The following is a 21,907-nucleotide window of genomic DNA, read 5'->3' as shown; positions in this document are numbered from 1 at the left end:
AATTACAGTGAAACAATCATTAAAATAACCTTGAGTCGAAAACATTTATAGACAAGAGGTTTCCTATAAAAACAGAAAATACACAGCAGATCTGGCAGCACAGTGGGGGGAGGGAGTGTGGACAGAAACTTAACATCTGAGGTCCATGACTTGTAAACAGAGATTTTCTGACCTTTTATAAACATGGCCATCCAAAGTTCAGACAACTCCTGAATCAGAATCAGGTTTATCACTTGACATCTGCCTTCAAATTTGTTGTTTCGCGGCAGCATTACAGCGGGAAGACATAAACATTATCAACATAAGACGTATGACGAGGTCGTATTTATGGACCGTTCAGAAATCTGCAAGCATAGCAGAGATGAAGTATGAATAAATATTAAGACCTTTTCTGACGGTGTTACTAAGTAACTTTGAAACTGAATGTTATTCGAATACAGTTCAACAGCTTAACTGTTTGTAAAAGAAAAGTTTTGATTTGGCACTTTTCCCTGTACGGTGAGCGATTAAAAATCGGCGAACACGCTTGTTGCTTCCCGCGCCCTCCCCCTTTAGTGTCTGCGTTGACGTCAAGGTGTTCACGTGATACGGTTTGTTACATCGTCCTGTGTTTAGACACATCGGGAACAGCAGCGTCCGCTTCAGTTCATCATCCTCGGGTTCTCCAGCCTAGAAAATGCCTTCTGACAAGTCGTTCAAACAGAGGAGAAGCTACGGTAGGTGGACGAGCTGTAGAGGCGGCGGGGCAGCGAGAAAAAAATGGGAGAAATAAAGGATCTTCGGGAGGGGTTAAAGCGAGAAATGAAATACTTGGCAAGGAGTCTTGGCTTGTGTTTTTCTCTCCCTCTCGCTCTCCTTCCTCCGCGGGGCTTATTTGCCTTTGACCTCCTCAGCTGACTGGGATATGGAGAGTGATGCCGCTGTGGATTCTTTTAGACAGCTGCTAAGAGGGTAGATCCCTAGCCGAATATGTGGTAGGAGAGAGAGGGTGGTATCAAGCGGCCAGTCGCAGGCAGAGCGAAGAAGGAGCTTTTGCTAACGTGCTTGAACAAAGAGGACGCTCTCTGCCTGGGGACAATGTATTATAAATTCAAAGCCCAACTCTCTTAGCATTACAATTGACACAAATCTTGATTATCTTTCTTTTATCTTCCTTGTCAATGGGAGACAAAACCCAAGTTATACCCTTCAGCATTGATATACAACCTCTGTCAGACTGACCCGAACTAACCTTAACAGCAATTCTCGGGAAAGCGCTTTCAAAACAAAAAAGACTGTGTATTCTTGTTATTGTTACCGTCCTTTGGAAGCCATTTTACAGTAAAGTCGCCTCTTTTTAAAAGAAACAAATCTCTTTATGGACAAAGAGAATTCCTGCGCCTCTGCAGGTGTTTTTTCCTGTTTCCTTTCCACCACCAATCGGAAATTTAATTTTAAAAAGTCCTATTTTGTCAGCTGATCCAAGCTACAATGCTTTAAGATGTTGCCTTTCCTTTTAAAAATAAAACGTAACGACATAATATTTTGCCAGCGACTTGGTAGTGGGGTGGGGCGGAGCACCAGTTCTTTATATGTAACGTGCAATTTTTACATTTAGGGCATTTTAATGTTTATTTTGTAACTCTTAAAAGTGATGGACTTAGTTTAATTAAACAATAACCGCAGCTATTATTTCCTATTGATCGCTCCTGTTTCAGAAGTAATTTCTGTTCTTGCCACAATTGTGTGTTATAATGATAATTTATAAGACAAATCAGTTTCGAATAATGAACATTTTAGGTTTACTTTAAAAAAAATTATTTTCAAAAACTGTCGACTAGTTTGTCAGGCCGTGTCAAATGACGTAATACGTAATGGATACATATTTTGACATTTGGCTATAAATGACTCAAATATATATATAGTGGTTTGACTTTGGCTACAGGCACTATTATTTAAATACGTTTCGTCCATTTTTTGGTGGTGCGTGCAAAGCTGCGTTTGGCGTTAATACCCGGACTTGCTATAACCATTCCCGCAAGAGGCCCTTTTCCCAAACTCCTTTCTTATGGAGATCTGGGTCTTGTTTGCTTATGTACGTTCAAATATTGGCTCCTGAAACTTCTTGGGCACGATCGAAGTTGTGCAAATTTAAAACATCAGATTTTAGTTACTGAGTCCTTTAAATTTCCGGAATATCGTAATTCGATTAAATTATTTTCGTATCGCCTTTTCTTAGTCGGAGCCAAACCAAGTATTGTCTGCATCCTGTGTTCGTGTGACTCGAACTAACGCTTAATCATTATAAACGGATTAGAATTTCTTTCTTCTCTACTGAAACGTTCATATTTTACTGTCCATACTAAATATTTGATGTAACATTGTAAAAGGTGGGAGAGTTTTAATGACGAGAGACCTTCCGAGCGGTAACTCCCGGTCAGGTTTCTGGTACTTGGGTGTATCCTGTGTAATGGAGTTGCTAATGTCTGCAGACCCACCCGGGGTCCAGGTACCCTGGGTTTCCACTACCTCTACAGATGAGGGGACCACAGAAAGTTCAAAGTTCCTGTATGCTGCCCAGAGATTTATTTTCTTGCAGGCATTCACAGTAGAACAAAGAAATGCCAAGGAATCAATAAGGAAAAAAAACTACACACAAAGACGTGCAAAAGAAGACAAGCTATGCAAATAGTAATAAATAATAGGGAGGAATGGTGAGTCCTGTTAGGGAGGAATGGTGAGTCCTGTTGGGGAGGAATGGTGAGTCCTGTTGGGGAGGAATGGTGAGTCCTGTTGGGGAGGAATGGCGAGTCCTGTTGGGGAGGAATGGCGAGTCCTGTTGGGGAGGAATGGCGAGTCCTGTTGGGGAGGAATGGCGAGTCCTGTTGGGGAGGAATGGCGAGTCCTGTTGGGGAGGAATGGCGAGTCCTGTTGGGGAGGAATGGCGAGTCCTGTTGGGGAGGAATGGCGAGTCCTGTTGGGGAGGAATGGCGAGTCCTGTTGGGGAGGAATGGCGAGTCCTGTTGGGGAGGAATGGCGAGTCCTGTTGGGGAGGAATGGCGAGTCCTGTTGGGGAGGAATGGCGAGTCCTGTTGGGGAGGAATGGCGAGTCCTGTTGGGGAGGAATGGCGAGTCCTGTTGGGGAGGAATGGCGAGTCCTGTTGGGGAGGAATGGCGAGTCCTGTTGGGGAGGAATGGCGAGTCCTGTTGGGGAGGAATGGCGAGTCCTGTTGGGGAGGAATGGCGAGTCCTGTTGGGGAGGAATGGCGAGTCCTGTTGGGGAGGAATGGCGAGTCCTGTTGGGGAGGAATGGCGAGTCCTGTTGGGGAGGAATGGCGAGTCCTGTTGGGGAGGAATGGCGAGTCCTGTTGGGGAGGAATGGCGAGTCCTGTTGGGGAGGAATGGCGAGTCCTGTTGGGGAGGAATGGCGAGTCCTGTTGGGGAGGAATGGCGAGTCCTGTTGGGGAGGAATGGCGAGTCCTGTTGGGGAGGAATGGCGAGTCCTGTTGGGGAGGAATGGCGAGTCCTGTTGGGGAGGAATGGCGAGTCCTGTTGGGGAGGAATGGCGAGTCCTGTTGGGGAGGAATGGCGAGTCCTGTTGGGGAGGAATGGCGAGTCCTGTTGGGGAGGAATGGCGAGTCCTGTTGGGGAGGAATGGCGAGTCCTGTTGGGGAGGAATGGCGAGTCCTGTTGGGGAGGAATGGCGAGTCCTGTTGGGGAGGAATGGCGAGTCCTGTTGGGGAGGAATGGCGAGTCCTGTTGGGGAGGAATGGCGAGTCCTGTTGGGGAGGAATGGCGAGTCCTGTTGGGGAGGAATGGCGAGTCCTGTTGGGGAGGAATGGCGAGTCCTGTTAGGGACTCACTGGTCCACCCTCGGTACCAATAGTTGCCTCCTTATCCTTGCATCTACCGGGTGATATTGTGTTCCAATCCGCCCCTTTGTCCAGGGAATCTAGACTTGGTATCGCACACAGGCCCTTCGGCCCAATCGCTTGCTTCATGCCAATCAGGATTTTCATCTAAGATGGCCTTGTTTGGCCTATATCCCTCAAAACTTTCAAACCTGTAAATCACATATTTGCATTCCGTTTCAGGATGTGGACATTTGTTATCTACAAGCAAATAGTGTACCTTGCGAAAGTTCATGAAATACTGCCTCTTATTATAATTATTTATTATTATTAGATTTTGCATTTGCACAATTTGTGTCTTTTGCACACTGATGGAACGCCCAAGTTGGTGCGGTCGTTCATTGATTCTATAATAGTTATTATTCTATTATGAATTTATTGAGGAAACTCACAAGAAAATGAAGGTAAATACATGTACTTTGATAATAAATCTACTTTGAACCCTCTTACCCAATTTGATTCTATCTATTAAATAAATCTACTGTCTGGACAACCGGGGTCATCTTAATGTCTCTTGTTTTCCTGTACTGCAGCTGACAGAGTTAAAGAAGTTCAGCAGATCCGGGACCAGCATCCTAACAAGATACCAGTAAGTCACTGTTCACTTCTGTACCGAGACTAGAGTTGGAATTGCTCTTTTTTTTAAAAAAAAGTTTCGCTTCGGGTTACAGCTGTGAATTGACTGGATAAACAGGAATGTGAGTGAATGGATTAACCAAAGAGCCAGAATCAGGTTTATTATCACTGACCTATGCCGTGAAATTTGTTTTAAGACAGTTTTCTACAGTACAAGACATACAAGTTATGTGTATAAATAAGTATTGCAAACATAGTGAGGTAGAATTCGTAGTTTCATTAACCGTTCAGAAATCCTGTAGCTCTTCTCTGGTAGTAATGAGGGCGTGCCCTAGGTGGTGAGTCCCTTAATGATGGAAGCCTTCTCGGGTTGGCCAGTCGATAATCCTCTTCTGATGGCCGTCAAGGCTGGATAAACAGAATTTTTGCAATTCTCCTTGCTGATTTCTCAGTTGGGCTTTTGACTGTGTTGGTTGGCGAGTCTGTCGGTGCAGCCCTGCCTGCGGTGGACAGGTGGGACTGAAGCCGGCTTCTCATGAGCCGAGACGGCATTACATCATTGCATTTTACCGCATTGCGTTTCGGGAAGCCTACAGCATTGAGCTAATAACCTCCTGCGCCGCTTTCCCCTTTGCAAGCCACTTGGCACCGCTTTTAACATTAAAGAGCGTGCTAATACGTTTGCGTGCTGGGAACTTTGTCTTAAAGGGGCAGGATTTCACGCCCCGTTTAAATCAAGTTTCCAAGACAGGACGAGGATTAACAATCACGGTAGTATTATTGTCATAAATTATAGTCCCACAACGCAGAAACGGACCTTCGGCCCGTCGTGACCATGCTGGCCACTGTACTGCAAGCCTCCAGTTTTTCTGGTTGCTTCAGATTGCCAGCAGCTGCAGTCTCCTGTGTTTCCTTTGTTCAATACCTACCTAATTCCTCCTGCAGCACCCGACTTCCTTCCCTTCCTCAGCCCACGGCTTCCTTCCCTTCCTCCAGCCCACTCTATCTGCCCATCACCCACATACTCCTGCCCCAGCCCCATCTCTCCACTCGCCTCCCTTGTTTTTGATTCTGTGCCCCACCTTCACTTATATTACATAATCTCCAGCCCTTTGTTATCTGTCACCTCAGATTCTCTCTCCAGCTGTCAATCACCCCCTTTCAGCCGGATGAACCAATCACCTGCCAGTTCTTGCCCCGCCTCTTCCCCTCACTCTATACTGGTTACCTATCCTCTATCAGTCTAGGTGAAAGTTGTTAACCTGAAACATTTCTGTCCATAGATGCTGCCTGGCCATGAGTTCCACAAACAGTATATTGTATTTTGCTCCAGATTCGAATATCTGCAGTCTCCTCCAGCTCCACTGCATTTATCAATATAGTTCCATTTACCCAGACTTGGTTCATAGCCTTGGTGATTTGTGTGATTATTTAAATACTGTTTAAAGCTTAACAGTACCCATTTCCTGCTGTGCCTCACAGATATTATCTAGGCTTTGTGTGTGAAACACCCTCAGATCAGTTATAAACTTTGGCTCCTGTCTTGTGTTAGACATAGTCATAGGAAAGTACAGCACAGAAACGGACCCTTCGGCCCATCTAGTCCATGCTGAACCATTTAAACTGCCCGATCCCATCAACCTGAACTGGGACCATAGTCCTCCATACCCCTATCATCCACATACCTTTCCAAACTTCTCTAAACATTGAAATCGAGCTCCACTTGGAGAAGAGATCTTTACCATCGCCGCTTATCTATTCCACCCCTAACTTGCCTCTCCCAGATTTGTCTTCAGTCTCCCCCACTCTTAGGAAAAATAAATCCTCTCCCCTCTGCTTTCACCTATTACCTATCAGATTCTGCCCCCTTCCTTTCCAGTCCTGTTGAAGGCTCTCAGCCCGAAACATGGAGTGCTTATCCTTCTCCACGGATACTCCCTGACCTGCTGGGTTCCTCCGGCATTGTGTGTGTGTTGCTCAAAGTCAAAGCACCATCATGTCACCATACACTACCCTGAGACTGATTTTCTTGCTGGCATTCACAGAACAAAGAAATACAATAGAATCAATGAAAATTGTACATGAAGACTGACAAATGTGTAAAAGAGAACATTGTACAAATAATAATAAAGTGAATAAATAATATTGCGAACAGGAGTTGTGTCAAGTCCAGCACTTTGTTTATGATGCTCTTGTATCTGAAATGATCTGATCAAATATATCCTCCTATTTGAGATTGGGGATAAATATTTGTTGTTTTATTTTAAAAGGGCACTCGTTTTATAATCTTTCTGTTTCACAGTTGCAGATAATTGCTGGGGAATGTGTGTTTGGGACAAGGGGTTTATAGCAAATGTCCTGCCACTTAATAATAAAACTAACTTGCTTGCAGATGGAGAATGGGGTGGGAATGTGAGATGCTGGACAACTGCCAGCATTCACGGAGGTATGCCTGTCGTGCTTCACATCCAGACTGTCAAGTGCAGTTCTCTCCCGGGTAACCCTCCTGCCGTCAAACTGCTGTGTTCTGAAATGTCTGCTTCAGTTCACCCAGCACCATTGCGTATTCCTCCATTTCCTTGAAAGCATTCTACACTCACTGAGCACTTTATTGCCTCATAATGTTTGCCACTGAGCGTATGTTTGTGAAATTCTGCCTCTGTAGCCCCTCAACACCACTATTGTAACGCGTGGTTATTTGAGTTGCCTTCCTGTCAGCTTAAACCAGTCTGCCAATTCTCCTCTGACCTTTCTCATTAACAAGGCATTTTCACCCACAGAACTGCTGCACACTGGAATTTTTTTGCATTTCACACCATTCTCTGTAAACTCTGGAGACTGGTGTGCATGGAAAAAAGACAGGAGATCAGCAGTTTCTGAAATACTCAAACCATCCTGTCTGAGAGCAGTGATCACTCCACTGTCAGGCACTTAGATCACATCACTTCCCCATTCTGATGTTTGGTCTGAACAACAACTGAACCTCTTGACCATGCCCCCATGCTTTTATGCATTGAGTTGTTGCCACGTGATTGGCTGATCATCGTGTGTTGTGTCATATGACATGGGTGATCGTAACTTTGACCATTATTGTTTTTGGCAAATTTTTCGACGGAAGTTGTTTGCCATTGCCTTCTTCTGGATAGTCTTTACAAGATGAGTGAGCCCAGCCATTATCAATACTCTTCAGAGATTAGCTGCCTGGCATCGGTGGTTGTATAGCCAGGACTTTTGATATGCACCACCTGCTCCCATGGCTTCACGTGACCCTCACCGTGCCCAAGAGTGACCTACAGGCTAGTGAAGGAAAGGAGCACCTTGCACCTCCTTTGGTTGAGACGTACCTCCACCCTGCCACCCATTATTGTATCTGATTATATTTGTGTTAATGAGCAGATGTACGGGTCTGTACCTAATGAAAGGGTAGTGAGTGTATGTACTTCCCTGAGCTCCTGCCTACAGAGGCACTGGGTTACTCTTAGTGCATTTTGGACAAACTTGAAGGGCAGAAGTAAGATTGTCAACAAATTGCCATTATGAGTATCAAGGTCAGCCCTTCCCAATGCTGTCATTGCTTTCTGGTGCAATGATTGGGTACACAATTATGTTAAACTTCATTGACTACAGAGGTACAATAATTCAGGGTCCATTGAAATTCCTCTCTCATGTGAGGCCCACAGGGTGAACACTATACATGTTCACAGTACACACACCTAGATTTAAGTGTTAATAGATAACAGGTGGGCAGATATCTGCAGAGGCGGAGCTTAGACAGATGGGCAAAATGCAGGAAATTCAGATGACATGGCTGGGCACCATGGTTGGCATGGACTACTTGGGCTGAATGGCCTGTATCCATGCTCTATTGCCCTATGACTCATCCTGTGTTTAAACCTCATCTGCCGGCTCAGTGTTCCCATTCTCCATCCCCACCCCCAATTCTCCTGTAGTCTATTCTCCCCACATTCCCATCAACTCTCACCAGAGTCTGTCACCCCTCCATACTCTAGAGCAGGGGTCCACGGAACCCTTGCTTAATGGTATTGGTCCATGGCATTGGGACGCCTGCTTAAAAGGCAATTTACACCGATCATTTAACCTCTTGCATGCTTATATTGGATGTTATGATGGGGTAGAGGTTAGTGCTGGGATTCCCAACCTGGGTACCACAGACCCTTTGCTTAACAGTATTGGTCTGTACCAATAAGAACCCCTGGGTTAGTGTGATGCTACTACAGCACCAGCAGCCTTGGTTCCATTCCTGACGCAGTCTGTAAGGAGTTTGTATGGTCTCCCTGTGATCACATGGGTCTCCTCCGGTGCTCTGGTCTCCTCCCACATTCCAAAGACGTAGGGATTAGCAGGATAATTGGTTACATGAGTGGAATTGTGTGGCTCACTGGGCTGGAAGGGCCTCTTACAGTGCCACATCTCCACAAACAGTCTTGTGAAAGATTGAGGATCAGCTGGAAGGACAGGACCCACTGACACCGTTATACTGGAGGAGGCCAACACGAGCAGCATCGCCAACACGGAAAAGCAGCACCAACTCCGATGGAGAGGCCATGTCATTTGGATGCCGAACTCGTGTCTCTTAAGGCAGATTCTCCGCTGCCAGTCGAAGGAAGGTCGGAGAGCCCCTGGTGTGCAAAGGAAGCACTTCAAAGATGATATCAAAATCAGCCTGGAGGAAATCTGTTGGAGAGAGAACTGCGCTACATGAGAACGACCTCCACTGTGCCCCAGAGAACAAGTGGCAGCTGTGAGAAAGGAGAGACTGAACAGCCCAAGGACCCGACCACTGACCACTTGCTTTGGCCCTCACTGCACAGGAATATGTGGATCCCGGATCGGCCTCTACAGACACCTGAGGGCCCACCAATAAGCCAACTCCTTAAGAGAACATCATACTTGACTGGAGAGATAGCAGTATTTCTATCTAAATAAAATACCAGAAGAGAATATTAACATTACATCTAAACCTCACTCACCATGAGACAGTGCGTGCTACACACAGTACGAGGTCACAATCAAAACTGGGTCATTGGCGTGGTGATGCAACACTTGATATAATGCAAGATCTTGCCTTGTGCAAGGAATCGTAGAGAGCTGTGAGTACAGACCAGTCCCTCTGCACTTCCTGCCTTGGGAAAGCAACTAATATCAAACCCACCACCACCCAATCCCTGTCATTCTCTCCCCCATCAGGCACCAGATGCAAAAGCCTGAGAGAACCAACTTCCAAGCTCACAAATCATATGACATAAGAGCATAATTAGGCCATTTGAACCATTGAGTCTGCTCGGCCATTCCATAATGGTTGATGTATCCCCCTCAACCCCATTCTTTTGCCTTCTTCCATTACCTTTGACACCCTGATTAATCAAGAAACTGTCAACCTCCGCTTTAAGTATACCCAATGACTAATGCCTCCACAATGTCTTCAGCTACAACCCTCAGAACGTCAAGGTATAGTCCATCTGGGCCAGGTGTTTTATCTACCTTCAGACCTTACTTTCTCAAGCACCTTTTCCTTAATGATAGCAACAACACTCACTTCTGCCTATTCTCTCAAATCCCTGACACTTGGATTTCTGGCATATTGCTATTGTCCTCCACAGTGAAGACTGACACAAAATACTCAATAGAAACATAGAAAATAGGTGCAGGAGTAGGCCATTCTCGTTGCACCTCCCCTTTTCCTAATCGGCCACCATTTAGATAATGTTTTCTTGTTCTTGCCACCAAAGTGGATAGCCTCACATTTATCTACATTAAATTGCATCTGCCATGAATTTGCCCACTCACCGAAGTTACCCTGCATCCTCTTAGCATCCTCCTCACAGCTAACACTGCCATCTAGCTTCGTGTCATCTGCAAACTTGGAGATGCTGCATTTAATTCCCTCGTCTAAATCATTAATATATATTGTAAACAACTGGGGTCCCAGCACTGAGCCTTGCGGTACCCAATTAGTCACTGCTTGCCATTCTGAAAAGGTCCCGTTTACTCCCACTCTTTGCTTCCTGTCTGCCAACCAATTCTCTATCCACATCAATACCATACCCCCAATATGGTGTGTTTTAAGTTTGCACACTAATCTCCTGTGTGGGACCTTGTCAAAAGCCTTTTGAAAATCCAAATGTACCACATTCACTGGTTCTCCCCTATAATAAAAAATGGTTCACTGCTGCTCAATGATAGAACACAAAAACATTAAAAAATAGGTTTATCCACCATTTCTTTGGCCCCCATTACCACCATCATTTTCCAGCAGTCCGATATCCACTCCTGCCTCTTTTACTCTGAAAAAACATTTGGTATCCTCTTTTATATTATTGCCTAGCTTACCTACGCCATGGTAGTAAAACAATTAGCGTGATGCTATTACAGCTTGGGACGTTTTAGATTCGACTCCGGCACCATTCTTCACTCCGTACATTCTCCCTGTGGAATGTGTGGGTTTTCTCCCATGGTCCAAGGATGTACCATGTAGGTTAATTGGTCATTGTAAATTTTCCTGTGATGAGGTTGGGGTTAATGGGGGACTGAAGGGTGCTGGGGTGGTGTGTTTCAAAGAGTCAAGAGCCTACTTGGTGCTGAATTGCCAAATAAATAAACATTTCATTTTTTTTTCTACATGGCTTTTTTTAGTTGCCTTTTGGTTTTTAAGAGCTTCCTAATCCTTTAACTTCCTACTAATTTTTTGCAATATTATATGTCCTTTTTTACCTTTGTGCTGTCTTTGACTTCCCTTGTCAGCCATGGTTGCCTTATCGTTTCTTTAGAATACTTGGAATGTATCTATCCTGCACCTTCGGAATTGCCCTCAGAAACCCCAGCCATTGCCACTCTGCCATCATTGTTTACAGTTTTTTTTAAGTGCGATCGTGAACAATAGCTGGATCAGAAATGTTGATCAAGTCAACTAGTTCCCAAAGAGAACTTTGATAGGCCAGTCAGACGGTTCACTGCTGCTCAGCGATAGAACGCAAACAAATCATATGTACAATTAAGAAACATTTTAAAAAATAGTAGAATTACTGGAGTCATGATGATCATGATGAAGTCTGCTGGAGAGAGACATTTATACACATGCTGTCCTCCATAATTCAGAGATTGAAGGATAAGGTTACACGGTGACAAAATGTGACAGGAGCACTTGGAACTAAAAACTAATCCTTACCGGGAGAAAACAGCACCTGATCTTTCCGCACTGTTCTCCAGCAGTTTAAGGACTAAGTCCAGCCAGAACATAACTCACAAGTGTTTTTGAAAGTCAGGTATTAACCCTACCTACCAACAATCAAGCATTGCATTGCCTCCTCTGCATAGTGTCTTCTCCCAATCGGCTTTGGCCAGCTCCTCTCTCATGCCTCTAATTCCCTTTATTCCACTGTAATACTGATACATCCAATTTTATTTTCTCCCCCTCAAACTGCAGTGTGAATTCTAGCATATTATGATCACTGTCTCCTAAGGATTCCTTTACCTTAAGCTCCCTAATCAAATCTAGTTCATAACACAACACCAGATCCAGAATTGCCTTTCCCATAGTGGGTTTGGTCTCGAGCTGCTGTAAAAGCCATCTCATAGGCATTCTACAAACTCGCTCTCTCATCCAGCACCAGCCTGTTTTACCCAGTCAGCCTTCATATTGAAATCCCCCAGACTATTGTAATGCCCTTATTATCTGTCTTTTCTATTTCCCGTTGGAATTTGTGCCCCACATCCTGACTACTGTTAGGGGGCCTGTGCACAACTCCCATCAGGGTCTAAACTCTACCCACAATGATTCTACATCTTCCAGTCCTTTGCCACCTCTTTCTAAGGATTATATTTTTTTTTAACCAACAGAGCCACCCCACCCTCTCTGCCTACCTGCCTGTCTTTTCAATACAATGCAGACCTGGTCAAGCGATTCAGTTGTTGTTCAGACCAGACGTCAGAACAGGGAAGAAATGTGATGCAGATGACTTTGACCACGGAATGGTTGTTGGTGCCAGATGGGGTGGTTTGAGTATCTCAGAAACTGCTGATCTCCTGGGATATTTTTATGCATTGAGTTGCTGCCATGTGATTGGCTGATTAGATATTTGAATTAACGAGCAGGTGTACAGGTGTGGCCTCTGAGAGTGTTAAATTATAGAGCTTTATTTCCTTTGCACTGTCCTCCCAGAGGTTTTGTTAAGATGTCTATGCAAGATCAGCATTTGTGACTGCCAGTTATCCTCCCATATCTACTGGGGATTCTCCTGTCTGCTGACTGTGGATTATGAAGGATCCCAGGAGGTCTCGATGCATTTTTTAACCTAACAGTCTATTTAAAAAGGGAAATTCACTACCAGGTTAATTCCCACATTATTAAGCTTTCCTACCACATTGTTTTGGGTCTCCTATTCCTTCAAGGGCTTGGTAGTGTAGCGGTTAACGTGATGCTATTACATCTTGGGGCATTATGGTGTTTGATTCCAGTGCCGTCTGTAAGGAGTTTTTACGTTCATCCTCGTGACCACATGGGCTTCCCTCCCACAGCTCAGAGGCGCAAGAGTTAGTAGGCTGATTGGTCATTGCAGTTGTCCTATGATTAGGCTAGGGTTAAAGGGGTGGGTTGCTGGGCAGTGTGGCTTGTTGGAAGTGCCTGTTCTGCGCTCTGTCTCTAAGTAAACAAGTAAAACCTCTTGACTGTGCGTCTGTTTCGTTGACAGGTAATCATCGAAAGATACAAGGGGGAGAAACAGCTGCCTGTGCTGGACAAGACCAAATTCCTCGTTCCTGACCACGTCAACATGAGTGAGCTTGTTAAGATTATTCGGTGAGTATAACCATCCCGTCTGCAGTGGAGAGGTACTTTTCTGCTTTGGAAATGCCGGACATTGTCTGGGGTTTGTTTAAAAATGGAAGCGGAAGAGGATGGAGAATTTATCCCTCAGCCAATGTAGCTTCCATTGACCTTTGATGGACATTTAACTGGACTAACACTCAATTAGGGATTGCATGGATAAATGGTTTTAGTTAAAAGTCTGGCCAGGACGTACTGATGTTTATTTTGGTGCCAAGAAGGTGGACGAGAGATTTTGTAAGGAAGAGCTTCATAACTCGGTTAAACGGAGGGAAGTTGATGTTCATATGGACAGAATAGGTAGTGGAAATCTTCTCAGGATAGAAATGTCTGAAAGGGCAGAGGGAGAAACTGGGAAGTGCAAGAGCTTTGGGTCCCACTCCAGCTCGTTTGGGAGAAGTTGTTGCCTGCGGTCATCGGGCTCCTGGACCGACTTCACTTTCCTCAGCGCTGAACTGATTCCTCAGCTGTGGACTCACTTTTGGTCACTCGTGTTCCATGTGTTTTAAAAAACACTATTTCTGTGATTTGGTGAAGGCTGAGGATGAAGGGCAAACAGTCTGCTGCCCACATTCTGAACACTGACACAGAAATTGTCATTTGGAGGAGCTCGAGCTCTGAGCTGTGCAGCCGGACCCACAGCCAACGTTGCTGTGTTCAGATTTATTTATCGCAAGTACACCGAAACGAGCACAACACAACCCAAGGAGGTGCCGAGGGCAGCCTGCAAGTGTTGTCACGCACTCTGACGCCAACATAACACGCCCAACGTGCTCAGAAGAACAACGCAAGTCCCAGAGGATTTGGGAGCGGTGTATACTCACAGGTCATAGTTATAGAAAAGTATAACACAGAAACAGGCTCTTTGGCCCATCTAGTCCATGCAGGGCCTTTTAAACTGCCTACTCCCATCAACTTGCACCGGGACCAGAGCCCTCCCCACCCCTACCATCCATGTGGAACATAGAACAGTACAGCACAGTATAGGCCCTTCGGCCCAGATTGTTGTGCTGACCCTTAAACCCTGCCTGCCATATATCCCCCCACCTCTCATTCCTCCATATACCTGTCTAGTAGTCTCTTAAACTTCACTAGTGTATCTGCCTCCACCACAGACTCAGGCAGTGCATTCCACACACCAACCACTCTCTGGGTAGATAGATAGATAGATAGATACTTTATTCATCCCCATGGGGAAATTCAACAAGAGTAAAACACTTTCCTCTAATATCCCCCTTGAACTTCCCTCCCCTTACCTTAAAGCCATGTCCTCTTGTATTGAGTAGTGGTGCCTGGGGGAAGAGGCGCTGGCTGTCCACTCTGTCTATTCCTCTTAATATCTTGTATACCTCTATCATGTCTCATCCTCCTTCTCTCCAAAGAGTAAAGCCTTAGCTCCCTTAATCTCTGATCATAATCCATACTCTCTAAACCAGGCAGCATCCTGGTAAATTTCCTCTGTACCCTTTCCAATGCTTCCACATCCTTCCTGTAGTGAGGCGACCAGAACTGGACACAGTACTCCAAGTGTGGCCTAACCAGAGTTTTATACAGCTGCATCATTACCTCGCGACTCTTTAACTCTATCCCTCGACTTACGAAAGCTAACACCCCATACTTATCCAAACTTCTCTTAAGTGTTGAAATCGAGCTCGTATGCACCACTTGTGCTGGCAGCTCGTTCCACACTCCCGAACCTCCAAGTGAATAATTTCCCCCTCAGTTCCCCTTAAACTTTTCACCTTTCACCCTTAACCCATGACCTCTAGTTGTAGTCCCACCCAACCTCAGTGGAAAAAGCTTGCTTGCATTTACCCTAAAGGTCCTTAAAGGTAGCAGCACATGTCACCACGGTGGCAGACCACCCCCCCCCCCGCCAAGACAAAGGAGAAAAGCGGGGTTGTGGCGCATTGATCAGCGGATAGAACTGCTGCTGCTTAGCACCAGTGACTCGGGTTCGATCCCAGCCTCCGATGCTGTCTGTGTGGAATTCATGCATTTTCTCCACGGCCATGTAGATTCCCCCCCAGCTGCTCCAGTTTCCTCCTACAGCTCCCTGGCATGTTCGACGTACACTTACTAAAGTCAGAGACAGAATCCAGTTTATTATCACCGGCATATGTTGTGAAATTTGTTCTCTTTGTGACAGCAGTTCAATGCAATACATAATAATAGAGGGGGAGAAAACTGAATTACAGTAAATATATATTAAATAGTGCAAAAATAAAAAGTAGTAAAATAATGTTCATGGGTTCAATGTTCATTCGGAAATTGGTAGACAGAGGGGAAGAAGCTGATCCTGAATGTGTCTTTAGGCTCCTTTACCCCCTCCTTGATGGTAGCAATGAGAAGAGGGCATGTCCTGCGTGATGGGAGTCATTAATGATGGATGCTCCCCCCCTTTTTTTATAAGGCATCGCTCCTTGAAGATGTCCTGGAAACTAGAGAAGCAAGTGCCCATGATGGAGCTGGCTGACTGAGTTTACAACTCTGCAGCTTGTATCAAACCAGCCAGTTGTATATTAGTCAGCTCCATCATGGGCACTAATACATGTTACCATATACTATGGTGAGATTAATATTGTTGTAGGCATTCACAGTAGATAGGAAGATTGTGTTAATTTGGGTAGCAGGATGGAGATGTGTCTCTACTAAAGGAGGTGCAAGGTGCTCCTGCCCTCCACTAGCCTCTGCTCACTTTTGGGCGAGGTGGAGTGCCTGCTGAGTCCCTCACCCAGGGCCATGAGAAGCCGTGGGAGCAGGTGGTGGACGGTCGTATGTGCAGCTGGTGGACATCACAAGTCCTGGTTACGCGACCACTGACACCAGGCAGACAATCTCTGAAGAGTAGTGATAATGGCTGAGGTTGCCCGTCTTGTAAAGACACTGCCCAGAAAATGGCAATGGCAAACCACTTCTGTAGAAAAAATTGCTAAGAACGATCATGGTCAAAGATCATGATCACCTACGTCATACGACGTGAAACATAATAATAATGTGTTAATTCAAAGCCTCAGTGTGTGCTGGCACTACGGCTGTCCATTTAAAGATGGGAAAGACTTACTTGCATGTGATTTAAAACCTTTGGAGAACATTGAAAGATTTTTATCTGATGCATCCAGTTGGCAGAAGGTTCTGCTTGGGCAGAGTTGTTAGAGTGGGGCCAGCTTATTTGCCCAGCTAAACAGTGTCACTACGGACAGTACACACAAAATACTGGAAGAACTCAGCCACTCAGGCAGCATCGATGGAGAGAAATAAACTTGGGCTCTTTTCTTTAGAATACTGAAGGATCTTTCAAGTTGCAAGTGGAAGAACCCTAGTCGACGTTTTGGGCTGAGACCTTTCACCAGGACTAAAGGAGTACCACAATTACTGGACTGGGATTTGAACCCAGAATCTTGTTAAACTTCCAAGCAGCAATGACTAAGCCTTGCCTGACGCAATGATACCATGTTTACAGAGATCCACATGGCTCCTGGTTTTATAAACACTTAATCTATGAACTTTTTACCATGGGTGTTATTGACTCTGAGGTCAATGCCTTTACCTTGTGGATATATCTCCCACCGTGGGGAAATTCTACTAAAGTACACAGAATACACCCTTTTCAGTGCGTATGTCCCCAATATTTTGTATAAACATCTCTCTTGTAATTATTTGCTTCATATAATTCATTATTTAGTTTGGAAATAACATGGAGGAACAACTTGAGTTTTTCTTTAAAGGCAAGAAAACCAAGTTTAAAAATCCATTTGTTCTGTTTGTTGAAAACATTTATGATGTCTTTTCACTTGCAGCCTAAAAGATCCTTCAGTATTCTAAAGCAAAGAGCCCTACATGAAGCAAAACGGAACAATATAGTACAGATTAAAAACAAAATGCCGGCAAGACCTGTCAGATCAGGCAGCATCTGTGGAGAAAGGAATGGTTAATGTTAGAAACCTGGCTTTGTTTCCTTTCTTTGTTCTGATGAAGGGTTAGGAGCTGATATTAGTAACTTGGTTCGTCTTCACAGACCTTCGGAGCTAATTGATTTGACAATGCCTGGCAGATTTTTTTTGGATCTTCTCCTGTGCCATGACCTGGTATGGAAGCACCAGCATCCAGGAAGGAAAAGCTCTACAGAAAGCTCAGTCCCATCACAAGCGAAGTTCCTCACCGTCATTGAGGACATTTACATGGGGCGCTGCCACAGGAAAGCGGCATCCATCATCAAGGACCCCCACCATCCAGGGCATGCTCTCTTTTCACTGCTAGTGTCAGGCAGGAGATACCAGAGTCTTGGGTCTCACACCACCAGGTTTCTATAGTTATTACCCTACAGCCGTCAGGCTTCTGACCTGGCTTCAACTACAATCTGCAACCAATCAGCTCGCTTTAACGACTCTACAACTCGTGTTCAGGATTTTTTCTCTATTTACACGATTTGTCTTTTGCACATTGGTTGTGTGTCGGTCTTTTTTTATTTATAGTATTTTATAAATTCTATTGTATTATTCCAGTAAGTTCTTGTTGGAAAATGAATCTCAGGGTAGTATATGGTGACATATACATACTTTGATAATAACTTTGAAACAAGCTTCCATTTATATAGCACTTTTCAGAAATCAAATGCTTCCAACATGCTTCTAGAAGCATATTTGAACAAAACAAGTTAAGACACCCAAAGAGGGAGTAAGTGTGGTGAAAGATGGAGGTGTCAGAGGAAGTTGGAGCAGTGTAGGGATGGGTTTCTAGGCTTCTGCTTTGGACTCTGGAAGTGGCACAAAGGATGAAGGATACGGGTGCATGAGAGGCTGGAATCGAAGGAATGTATTGGTCTCCAAGAGTTCTGGGATGAGATGTCATGAGTGCTGTTGAATTTTTAGTTCACCTGTAGGCAACCACGTGGGTGGGGGGGGGGGGGGGTGTTTGGAATGGAAAGATTAGGTAGGTCTCCCACTCGGAATTGCTCTGCACAATCTTTATCAGAGGCCACCTTTGGAGCCATGTTGAGTTGCTAAGCTTTGGTGATGGTTGTTCAGGAGTGCTTTCCTACTGTGAGCCAACACTTTGAAGGGCGATGAGCCTGTTAACCACCACATGGCCACTGTATGCTCGACCAGCAACACGGTATTAATGAGACTGTTAATAACCTGTAATTCGGAGAACATATTCACTTTGACTTTAAACCCCAAATGTAGAGCAAAGTACATATTTGTTACCCTATACTACCTTGAGTTTCATTTTCTTGCGGATATTTCAAAGTACATTGATTATCAATGTATATATTCGTTACGTCATTGAGATTTATCTAACAGGCAGCCACAAGACCAAAGAAACCCAAAAGAACATGTATATAAAAAAAGAGCATCAAACACCCAGTGTGCAGAGAGGGGGGAGAAAACACTTCATGCAAATGAGGCAAGAAGCTGCAAGCAAATAGTGTTCTGTTCTGGAGTCGGCAACGAGTCCCATAGGTCAATATAGTTCAGTGCAGGGCTGAGTCTTGCAGCAGTGACCTGAACTGGCCCATCCCTCGCCTCAGGTCCCAACACCCTGACCGTTTCGATCTGGCGCAGCGCTCAGCACCCAGAATACTAGAGCAGGGATGTGGTGCTGAGCTTGGTGAGGTCTCACCTTGAGTATTGTGAACAGTTTTGGGCTCCTCATCTTAGAAGAGATGTGCTGGCATTGGAGAGGGTCCAGAGGAGGTTCACAAGGATGATTCCAGGAATGAAAGGGTTATCATACGAGGAACTTTTGTTGATTTTTTTTTTGTCTGTACTTGTTGGAATTCAAAAGGATGGGGGGGGATCTCGTTGAAATCTTTTGAATGTTGAAGGGCTTAGAGCAGATGTGGAAAGGATGTTTCCCATGGTGGGAGAGTCCCTAGACAAGAGGGCACAGCCTCAGGACAGAGGCATCCATTCAAAACAGATACAAAGAAATTTCTTTAGCCAGAGGATGGTGAATTTGTGGAATTTGTTGTCATGAGCAACTGTAGAGGCCAGGTCACTGGGTGTATTTAAGGCAGAGATTGATAGGTTCTTGATTGGGCATGGCATCAGTTTAAGGGAAGAAGGCTGGGAAATGGGGTTGAGGAGAATTTTAAAAAAAGGATCAGCCATGATTGAATGGCAGAGCAGACTCGATGGGCCAAATGGCCTAAATCTGCTCCTATGTCTTATGGTCTTAGCTCATCATCCAAATGTCGGGTTCAGTTGCCTCGATACGCTCTGAGGCCAGGACCCCACTGCCTCGATTCAGCTTGTAACCTTTCCGAGTTGGCGCAGCACTTAAGACTTCATCCAAACATTGAGTTTAGTCAATTCAGTATTTACAGGAAAATGAGAAAATACGATAGACTTTATGAAGAACTGTAATAGACAAACAGCCATTGTGCAAAAGACAAATTGCGCAAAAATAAACAAGTAGTATTGAGAAGGTGAGTAGTAGAGTCCTTGGAAATGAGTCTGTAGTTTGTGGAGTCAGTTGCTGTTGAGCTGTGTGAAGTTCTCCACGCTGGTTCAGGAGCCTGATACCTGTTCCTGAAGAGAGCATGGTTCCGATGGTGGATGTTGCTTTCTTGTGAATGTACTCAATTGTCTGCTTCAGCATTACCAGCAAAATCCTTGAGTCCAAATGGACAATAGACGCAGAAGTAGACCATTCGGCCCTTCGAGCCTGCACTGCCATTTTGAGATCATGGCTGATCATCTACTATCAATACCTAGTTCCTGCCTTGTCCCCATATCCCTTGATTCCCCTATCCATAAGATACCCATCTAGCTCCTTCTTGAAAGCATCCAGAGAATTGGCCTCCACTACCTTCCGAGGCAGGGCATTCCAGACCCCCACAACTCTCTGGGAGAAGTTTTTCCTTAACTCTGTCCTAAATGACCTACCCCTTATTCTCAAACCACGCCCTCTGGTACTGGACTCTCCCAGCATCTGGAACATATTTCCTGCCTCTATCTTGTCCAATCCCTTAATAATCTTATATGTTTCAATCAGATCCCCTCTCAATCTCCTTAATTCCAGCATGTACAAGCCCAGTCTCTCTAACCTCTCTGCGTAAGACAGTCCAGACATCCCAGGAATTAACCTCGTGAATCTACGCTGCACTTCCTCTACAGCCAGAATGTCCTTCATGGAATGTGCTTTAGACACCTCTACTCATTGAATCTGGTGGATTGCAGGGATTATATACTACAAGATTTGCAGTCAGTGGAATCTGAGTGTTAGACTACTGATGTGTAACACATGGTTGAAGCTGGCTGTTATTTATTAACTCAGAGGGCCTCTCTCCACTGTGGTAGTTCATGGGCAGCTAATTACACTGACCTGGACTAACCAAAGCATTGGTTCAGCTGAGGTGACTTATCCACAAAATGTATACAGGGCAAAGGAATTCTGGTTTCTCGTTGACAGTGTTGTGAGCTCGTCAGTGGTAGGAACTTGTAAAGTCCTAGGAAGTGAGTGCAAACTACAATAATAGCTGGTGTGCTTGAGGAACAAGTTGCTAGATCCGGGGCTCCCAACCTTTTTTATATGCCATGGACCAATACCATTAAACAAGGGGTCCATGGGCCCTGTGAGAAATCAATTAGACAGGTACAGAAACATCATCTAAAAGATACTTGGGCAGGCACATGGATAAGATAGGTTTAGAGCAGGAGTTCCCAACCTTTTTTTATGCCATTAACCGAAGGGTTTGTAGACCCCAGGATAGAACCCTGGTTTAGAAATATATGGGCCAAACGCAGGCAAATGGGACTAGCTCGAGTGGGTCTCTTGGTCAGCATTGTCCATTTGGACTGAAGGGTCAGCTTCCATCCTGTGTGTCTCTGATTTGTTACAGGGGAAGGGGTGGAGGATTGGGATATCAATTCACAATGGAAGTACTCTGTTGTGACATCCCACACTGTAGGTGCCCCGGAGAATGGTGGTGTGGAGGAGGGTGGGGTGTGTCCAGACATGGAACTTCAACTTGGCCAAAAGCTTTATATCCTTGAGGCAAAGTGCAGCAGGAGGCATCTTGGGGATTGTAGTTTTCCACTTTCAATGTAGACTCAGTGGCTACTTGGTACCCCCTGTACCTAATAAAGTGGCCACTGAGTGTACGTTTGTGGTTTTCTGATGAGGGTCATCCACTTCAAGGTTTGACATGCATTCAGAGATGCTCATCTGTGCACTACTGTTGTAGTGCGTTGAGTTAGTCACTTTCCTGTCAGTGTGAAACAGTCTGGCCATTTTCCTCTTCCTCTGTCATTAACAAGGCATTTTTGCCCACAGAACTGACACTCATTGTTTTGTTTTTGGTTTTTGGTCTAGTTTTTGTAACCTCTATAGACTGTCATGTATGAAAATTCCAAGAGATCAGCTGTTTCTGAGATACTCAAACCACTCCGTCTGACACCAACAATCAAAGTCACTTAGATCACATTTCTTCCCCATTCTGATGTTTGGTCTGAACAACAATTGAATCTCTTAATCACGTCTGCATGCTTTGATGCATGGAATTGCTGCCACATGATTGACTGATCAGATATTTGCACTGGAGGATAACTTGTGTTCCATTGTTTAAGGAAAAAAGACTCTAAGAATAAGCCAG

The 21,907-nt window shown here is 44.9% G+C and overlaps 1 protein-coding gene across 1 annotated transcript in view; it reads left to right on the top strand.

Annotated features, from left to right (window-relative positions):
* Positions 1–563: 563 nt before the first annotated feature.
* The window catches only part of LOC140736185 (microtubule-associated protein 1 light chain 3 alpha), a 43,647-nt gene continuing 22,303 nt past the window's right edge, over positions 564–21,907 (top strand). The window contains exons 1-3 of the mRNA XM_073062072.1: positions 564–716; positions 4,424–4,479; positions 13,175–13,281. Coding sequence (XP_072918173.1) covers positions 677–716; positions 4,424–4,479; positions 13,175–13,281 — 203 coding nt within the window. The 5' untranslated portion in view covers positions 564–676. The remainder of the gene's footprint in view (positions 717–4,423; positions 4,480–13,174; positions 13,282–21,907) is intronic.

The sequence above is a fragment of the Hemitrygon akajei genome, chromosome 11 (assembly GCF_048418815.1).
Source record: "Hemitrygon akajei chromosome 11, sHemAka1.3, whole genome shotgun sequence".
NCBI lineage: Eukaryota > Metazoa > Chordata > Chondrichthyes > Myliobatiformes > Dasyatidae > Hemitrygon > Hemitrygon akajei.
This window is presented reverse-complemented; position numbering and strand designations above follow the sequence as displayed.